The 8931-nt window shown below is 40.1% G+C and overlaps 1 protein-coding gene across 1 annotated transcript in view; it reads right to left on the reverse strand.

The window, feature by feature from the left end:
• Positions 1 to 308: 308 nt before the first annotated feature.
• The window catches only part of LOC105458042 (adenylate cyclase type 3-like), a 17965-nt gene continuing 9342 nt past the window's right edge, over positions 309 to 8931 (reverse strand). The window contains exons 4-9 of the mRNA XM_011703072.1: positions 7973 to 8262; positions 7028 to 7356; positions 5239 to 5571; positions 2725 to 3030; positions 963 to 1301; positions 309 to 820 (exon numbers count right to left, since the gene is read on the reverse strand). Coding sequence (XP_011701374.1) covers positions 638 to 820; positions 963 to 1301; positions 2725 to 3030; positions 5239 to 5571; positions 7028 to 7356; positions 7973 to 8262 — 1780 coding nt within the window. The 3' untranslated portion in view covers positions 309 to 637. The remainder of the gene's footprint in view (positions 821 to 962; positions 1302 to 2724; positions 3031 to 5238; positions 5572 to 7027; positions 7357 to 7972; positions 8263 to 8931) is intronic.

Raw genomic sequence — 8931 nt, forward strand, 5'->3', positions numbered from 1 at the left:
TTCGACGCACCCTCGCCGTTCGTAAAACACGCGCGCACGCGTGATCCCGTGCGTGCGTGCGTGCATGCGTGCGTGCGTGCGTGCGTGCGCGCGTGCGCGTGCACGTGTGCGAACGTTGTGTGACTATATGAATTGTGGCAGCTCGTGTGTGCAAACTTCTCCCATCGCGTTATAGTCAATGACGGATGATGAATGATGATATGGCGACGTACGATGACACGCTCGCGGACAGCCGCGAACGATCCGGGCGTCGATCCCGCTCCCCCCCTTCATTCCTTTCCTCGTCCTTCCACCTTTTTTTCCTTTTCTTCCATGTGCCCTTTCCATCCCTCCGAGACACGAGGATGCTAACATTTAGAGAGTTCTCTACGACAATACACATTTAGCTCGCCGAACATCCCTTGAGGAAAAATTTCGTTCGGCGTACAGAGAGACGTCGTCTAATTTACGAATCGCGAGTCACCAGCTCCCGGAAGCTGTCAGGTTGAACGTACGGTTCCCTCCGAACGTCCAGCCCGAGTTATATATACCAGTCGAGGAAAAATCGTAAACGGATTCTTGCCGAACGACCGGCTTGGTAGCCTCCCGGTAAAATGCCTTTTTTTTTTTTCGTTCGAGTTAGAGCCTTCGAAGTACATTACTGATAGATTATCGGGTGGGTAGGTTCAACGGGTAGATCGCTGTCGAGATCGAGAAAGACGCCGTCCTTGGAGACAAGGTAGTGCGTTAAGAGCTGTCCCTTGCCCTTGACGAAGACGAGACCTCGTTGCTCGAAGCCGAAACCGAACGGCTCCAGTATCTTCCGCGTCTCGTCGGTGACCTGTAAATTATTATTATTATTATTTTTTTTTTAAGACAGATCAATTTTGTCCGAATTTAATTTGTAAGAATCTCTCCGTTAAAAAAACAATTGGCAAAAAAGAAATTTACAAGCGATTCTTAATTTGGAATTTTTTGGATACCTGAATGCAGCCGACCTTCCCCGTGCTCTCCATCCTCGACGCGACATTGACGGTGTTGCCCCAAATGTCGTAGTGGGGCTTCCGCGCCCCGATAACGCCGGCAGTCACCGGTCCGTGATTGATGCCCATTTTCAAAACGAAGTGATTGAAGCTCTGCTCGTTGATGCTTGATAGGGCTTTCTTAAGCTCCAGAGCGAACTCCACGAGGGTGACGAGGTGGCCCCACTTGAGGGGACTATCCTGCATCGACTCCACCTCGGATATTCCCGAAGCGGCCATGTAGGTCGATCCTATCGTCTTGATCTTGATGATGCTCATGAATTTGTTCTGATCGAGGATCTATAAGCCAGATAGGATAAAATAAGTTGTATAAGTCAAAGGAATATGAAAAAAAGAAGTAACTCGCTGCTCAAATGACAAATCTGTCGAGAACAGATTCTAAAAGTGTCTGCTTTTAAATTTTCTCGATAGAATGTCAGCAGAAATATAACAGAATCTTTATTAGCAGAATCTGTCAACAGAATATAATGGCAAATTGATTATGGAAACTAACAATAAGTAGAATCTGCCGTTTTGTAACCATTTAAATGTTTACACGAAATGAGAGATTCTGTTCAATTTCCGCCAACAATCTGCCGTCGGATTATATTGACAAGCTCTGTTAGCAAAATGAATTTAACTATATAAGCTTTGGGATCTCTGGGATCTCTTTGGAATCTCTGAGATCTCAGTGAAATTTCGAAACTCCATTATTGGTAGAATTAATAAAGCTATAATAGAGAAACTTTGCGGATTATTATAACTATATATTATAGACCATTTATTATAATTTTAAACTTTGAGTGAATAAACGTATCTCTTATTGTTAATTCATTCACGATTGATTTTCAAAAAATTAATCACAATACGATAATTTTACCGAGCACTATAATGAAAAAAAAAACTGGCAGGGTTTCCTGTGTGATAATCACGTATACGAAAAATAAGTATGCATACTTAAAATTACTGCAGATACACAGAAAGAACGATCTTGCTGGAAGTCTAAAAATATTGCTGGATACAGATCTGGAAATAATTTTGTTCGACCATCAAAATAATTTTATTGAAAACTTAAAATTTGTGAACATTGCTGTAAAATAATATATAATCTGACTATATATGTATTTAACACAATTAAATTGAGAGAAGCCCAACAAACGGTTATAACAGAATCTTGATGCTTCTATTTAATATTTCTATGCGAATTTTACGTACGTATTCTAGTTTCATAAACTGCGCGTAGTTACTTTCAGTCTCAATGCAGTTCTTCCTTGAAATCGAATAGTATTCTCATGTTATTACATAAATTGATTAAATTGATCAATTCTGTTTCAAGAACTGCGTCGAGACGGAAAGTAACGGCGCACAATTTATCTATGGAACTAGAGAATATGTTATATATGTAAAATTCACATCCAAATATTAGAAGCATTAGGATCTTGCTATAACTGTTTATTGGCCTTCTCTCAATTTAATTGTTGTAAAATGTTTTGATATTCTAACAACCAGCTTGAATTTCCATTAAAATTATTTTGATAATCGAACAAAATTATTTTCAGATCTGTTATTCAGCAAAACTTTTAAACGTTCCAGCAAAATCGTGTACAGATGATATCGGATCTGTGTTGTAATATCTGTGCAAATCTGTCGTACTGCGGGTGGTCTGTTTGCCGGGTACAATGGGGAAGTTTCGCGTTAATAAGATGATCGAGGTGAAACTTACGGCGTCGAAGTCGGAGATGACCTCATTCAGGAACCTGAGGCACTCGAGGCCTTGATTGTTGATGCTCTCCTCGCTGTAGAAGTCCGCGAAGTTCGGCATACTGGCGAACAGCACGCCCACCTCGGCGTAGCTCTGACTGTAGAGATCATCGTGGTGCCTCGCACGCGACAGGAAATACGCGGCCACGTGGGGCGGCAGAATGTTATAAATCAGCGCGCCATTTCTTCGCTTCATGTCCGCCGCTCGTTCCCTCTGCGCGATCACCTCCCGCCCATGAAGATAGAGCATCCTTCGCGCCTTCTCGGTCTGCACATAACATTCGTATCTTCGTTAACAAGTTTGCCATTCAAATTTTTCGCGCTGTCGAAAGCAACTGCAAAAAAAATCGAACAGAGAGAAAAAACAATGCTGAAATATTTAAAAATTTAGCTAGATATGATCTAAAAATAATTTTGTTGGATCATCAAAATAATTTACGCTCAAGCTGGTCGTCGGAATGTCATAACTGTTTTAAATACTTTAGCAAAATCGTGCTTCCCCTAAAACTTTGATTGCAATTAAATTTCTAATTGTTCTAAATTTTTTTCAACATTAATATAACGTTTCAACGTTTCGATATAAAATAGTTATGTTTATAGCAACTGTAGTCTTCATTCGAACTCTCATCTATGGAATTTCCTCGCGTTCCATGGGACCCGCGGGCGAATTACACTTCCGTGAAGGTACGAGAAAGGAAATGTTTCATTAGGACGAAAATTCCGCGAAATTGCTTTCGCCTGTCTCTCTCACTCGGCGCTTTCGATAGCAGATGGAGGGATCGCGCTGGGCCGGGATAAAGTGTCATTCAACGCGCCGTGAAAAGCAAAAGCTCACTCAAAAATCGCGAATTACCCGAGGTTATCCGATTTCTCGATTGAAGCCGTCATCATCGCTATCCGCAAATGGATTATGTTTCTATTTCGCGCCCAAATACCCGATTGTCGGATTATTTCGGATGAACTACATACAACACAGCGCGTTTGATTTATTTTTTTTTGCCGGTATGCGAAGTGCGGAGTTAGTACAGTTTCGGCAAACGAAACCGGAATAATTTGATTCGGAATATTGAAAAAAAATACGCGTTTTAACGTGATTTCAACATATAACGTTCGACACGGCCAATTTGTACGAGAATAGTATCCTCCAAAGTACTCGCGATATCGCTCTCGATATCTGATTTAACGCGACACAGAATGGATCGTCGAGGCAATCGTCGGCGCGATTTTATAGACCCGTGAGAATTGATTGTTCTTTTATCGACATGTCGACCTTGAAGGAAGGAATCATTTTCGCGAGTCGTTCCATTCTCGCGTGCTGCGAACGCACCGTAGATCGATCGGCACGTAAAGCGCGGCCCGAGGTATTTTCCCCCGTTAAAGCTTGTAGCAATCGACCGTCGTCAATGTCACAATTTCCCAATGTGCCCAAGTTAATTCGTTACTTATTCAACATTATTGATAAATACGATTCCTGGATTGTCCTAGATATAGGTCCAGAGATTCGAGCCTTGGCTGGAGCGATATTTTTTGCAATAAATTCTTTGCTAGTTTGTATAAGATGTTTATTAACTAGTAATATTAAATTAATATAGTAACAGTAATATTAAATTTAGAGGGTGTGCGAATAGTTCGAATTCGAATCGAATCGAATCACAGTAGATTCGATTCGAGTTCGTTTTCAAATCTGCAAGATTCGAGAATTTCGAATCAACAATGGTTCGATTTCGAATCGATCGCCTATTTTATTTGGTTCATTTACATCTCCCGTGCAACCAATTATTCTTATCTAATAAATAAGTATTTTTGATATACGTAATGTATTTATATAAATTAATAAAATATTCGAAAGCAATCTAATTACTCGTGTATACACATATTATTAATATTTTTTAGTTCAAAATGTTACATAAGATCCCGATCCTTTGTAATGAAATGTAAATCGAAAACAGATCTTCATTTTGTTTAAATCATTACGTAAAATAATGTAAATCATAAATTTTGATATTTATTACATTTAAATTAACATGTAATGTTAATCTGAGAAAATTTGATTCAGATTCGATTCATATTTGAATTAAAGAGATTCGATTTGATTCGATTCGATTCGATTCGACCATACAAATGTTTGGTTCGCACACCTCTAATTAAATTAATTATTAATTTAATAACGTGATATTACATATCTTTTGACATGAAACTGCGTTTCAAGACTAAATAATGATCGATGATTCATAAAGGCGGAATGTATAAAATTCAAAAATATTATTATTAAAATCTCGCCCAATAATCGAAAATATTAATATTTATTTAGTCATTAATATGAATTGAATAAATAAACATTAATATTTTCGATTATCGGTCGATATTTACTTATTAAAGTAAATTCGATGTTAATTTCTTTTACGCTAATAGGATGAAATAAGTGCGATGCTTGTAGCGATTTAAAATCTTTCTAAGTGAAACGTTTTGCACTTACGTATCTCGCCACGATGACCAGCGCGGTCGCGACGGTGAACAAGGTGGCGGCCAGCGAATATTTCAGCGGGAATGGCACGGATCCCTGGTCCGACGCCATTTCCTCCCTGTCGAGGCTCGACGCGAGGTACAGGATGTTGATGTATGTCTGCGTGCCGGCGAGGAGGTACATCAAGGTCGCTTTGGTCAGGTAACAGAGGTATGTCGGCATCGAGATAGCGATTAGCGCGAGGACGCCGATGTATGAATAATAAGAAGGGTACGGGCATCGCGGGGACCAGTTCATCGAGGTGTTCCTCGGCGGCACGGCGTCGTCGATGATCGCGCAGTTAAACTACGTAAAATAAGGATGGTAAGAATAATGTGCAGCTGATATCTCTGCCTACACGGAAAGAACAATTTTGCTGGATCCAGATCAGAAAATAATTTTTGTTCAATAATCGAAATAATTTTGTTGGAAAGTCAAAATGATTGCTAGAATATCAAAACGTACTTTTAAAGCAATGCCTATCATTTTTAACTTTCCAGCAAATTATTTTGATTATTAAACAAAACTTATTTTTAGATCTGTATTTAGCAAAATTTTTAGACCTTTCAACAAAATCGTTCTTTCCGCGTATCGTTTTTTCTAAAGTGACATTTATAATTAAAAAAAAACTCGAGCGCTTTGAAATACTAAAGCTGATATTCACCGACTTAAGTACAGTCTTAAGATGTCATAAACCAATCATAAAGCTGCACGGAAAGAACAATTTTGCTAAATCCAGACCTGAAAAAAATTTTTGTTTAATAATCAAAATAATTTTGTGCAAAAGTCAAAATGATTGCTAGAATATCAAAACGTTTTATAGCAATGCTTATCAGTTTTAACATTCCAACAAATTATTTTGATGATTCAACAAAAAATTATTTTCAGATCTATTTTTAGCAAAATTTTTAGAACTTTCAACAAAATCGTTCTTTCCGTGTGTATATATATCTTTCTTGACGAGTGGTGATCGTGGCACGCGTCTGTTCTCTGTGCCGAAGACCAGGTTCAAATCCACCCAGAACATATTAGATCATTGTTTTCGATCATCGTCTTTTCAAATTATGACAAACTACCGAAAATATTTCTGTCAAGACAGTCACCATGAAAATGTATACAAATGAAGCGGCGAGATTGTCATGGCGAGATGACAATTCGTGCGCTCCCGAGTGATTGCATAAAATGGAGACTACAGTCATGAAGGATCGACTTGAAAGATAGATTAAGATATTATCTTAAGACATTACTTAATACGGTATTAAAATAAGAACGAATTATGAATACCGGCCCTAAAAATTATAAAACAAAAATACCCTGGCAAAAAATAAAAATTAGAGTGTAAGTCGAATGTAAAGGGAGAGTGACAAAAGCATAAACGAAATTTATAGGAAGCGTAAATTGGATGGCGAAAAGAGAGACGTTTATCTTATAAAACGCTACTTTTTGGTGCACAAACTTACGTCTCCTAAAAATGTCGTTTATACTTTTGTCACTCTACCTTTACACTCGACTAAGCTCCGATATCTATTTCCGCTAGGATACGTAGGTCTTCTTTAATGCTGAAGATTATATACAACGAGTACCGTTATATAATCTTCATTCATTAAATTTTCGCTGAAAAATGAGCTCTGAATTCCCACGGAGAGATAAATCTGGGATTTCTTAAGATAAGCGAATTAAGAGAGAGTGAATTCAATCGTGCGAGCGGTCGAGCTGTGCGGCAACAAGTATCGATTGGGAGCAGCCTGTCCGAGTTCCGTACCATGTCTAACAGCAGGAAGATCATGAGGGAGCATGACATCAGGATCGCGAGGGTGCCCCTGAGCCACATCGCCCTGACCGCGTTGCCCAGGCAGGTGGCACCGGCCAGCACGATGGCGAAGAGGGCGACCACCCCGGCGCCGCCCCACGTGAACGGACTCCAGGGCTGCAGCCTCCAGACCGGGGCCGCGCACACCATGACCAGCGGTCCGCCGAGGAGCGACAGGGGCGAGAAGGCCTCCTCGACGAGCTGGAAAAGCGCTTCCACGTGCCGATCCTTGAATCGCAGGGTCAACCAGGAGGCGTGACCTTTCAGGTCGGTACCACCACCTACGAGGGTTCGTTACGCTGACGTCACATGTATAAGGTTGAGTCATTAACAAGCCGGATGTCCGACGACTGGCATCGGGTTACCCCCTTATCGGGCGGATCTTCGCCGAGGCCGAGACTCTTTCGAGCGATTTCGCGAGAGGACGTCCGAAAAATCTGATTTCAATGGATTTAGAGACTCTCAAGACGAGAGAGAGAGAAAGAGAGAGATTATATTTTGCAAACGTTAAAACGTTATTTAAAACGAAGATTGTCGGCCTTCCTCGATGTATCTCGAATGTATCTTAAAATCTTTAAACGTATACCCGAAGGAAAGATCATTCTCGCGATTTCGCCGACCCTCGTTACGTATGTAGTTGAATATTAATCAACGTAGCGAGACACGCTCGCTCGATTGCAATCAGTGTCCGCGTCGATAATTCGCAACACTACTCGATGAGAGAGTGGAACACTTTGCGAACGCATGCGCGAATTTTTAAGCCGCATTACCGAGTTGAAATGTGAAACAACGTTCCACCCCTCGATCTCCTTGGATTTAATTTCGCCGAGTTTTTACGTGTATCACGTTCCCTGTAGCAACTCCGGCTTAAAAATGCCTGACTTTTTCAATTTTTACCTCTGCTGTCGAGTTTCTTTCTCAGACGTTGCTGAAATTCCTCGGAATCCTCGCGAATATTGTCCACCTTGTCCTGCACGTTCTCCATTGCTCTTTGCGAGTTCTCCGCGTCCGCCAGCGACGCGAGGCTCTTCGTCACCGCCGGCTTAAATGGCTTCAAGGCTCTCACGATGAAGTAAGTGACGAGGCCAGCTTTTTGGAGTGCCTCCTCCCGGTCCTCCCCGTGCGCCGGCTCGACCTCGAATTCCCCATTTAGGAAGCTCAGCGTCGCATTCGAGATGTGTACCCTCCTTGAAGCCAATTTATTTATTTATGCACTCGGCGTGCAATCGCGCGCGGTCTTTCTCAACGAATATATAGATAGAATGTCACGTCACCCTTTCGCTCGATTACATTAATATCCGAGAATCGAATAATATTTCTCGTCGTGGTGTTAAACAAAAAGTCAAGATAAAACGAACGTACATATGCTTGACGTTGATCAAACAATATACCCAGCAAACACAGATTATAACTGCAATGTTGCTGTAATGTTATAACATTCCAACTACATATATTGCAGAAGTGTTACAATATTTCTGTACACGGAAAGAACAATTTTGCTGAATCCAGATCTGAAAATAATTTTTGTTCAAAATTATTTTGTGCGAAAGTCAAAATGATTGCTAGAATATCAAAACGTTTTATAGCAATACTTATCAGTTTTAACATTCCAACAAATTATTTTGATGATTCAATAAAAAATTATTTTCAGATCTGTTTTTAGCAAAATTTTTAGATCTCTCAACAAAATCGTTCTTTCCGTGTATTATTGCGGTTATAATTTGTATTTGCTCACGGAAAGAACAATTTTGCTGAATCCAGATCTGAAAATAATTTTTGTTCAATAGTCAAAATTATTTTGTGCGAAAGTCAAAATGATTGCTAGAATATCAAAACGTTTTATAGCAATACTTATC

This window comes from Wasmannia auropunctata, unplaced genomic scaffold, assembly GCF_000956235.1.
Source record: "Wasmannia auropunctata unplaced genomic scaffold, wasmannia.A_1.0 LD334722.1, whole genome shotgun sequence".
NCBI lineage: Eukaryota > Metazoa > Arthropoda > Insecta > Hymenoptera > Formicidae > Wasmannia > Wasmannia auropunctata.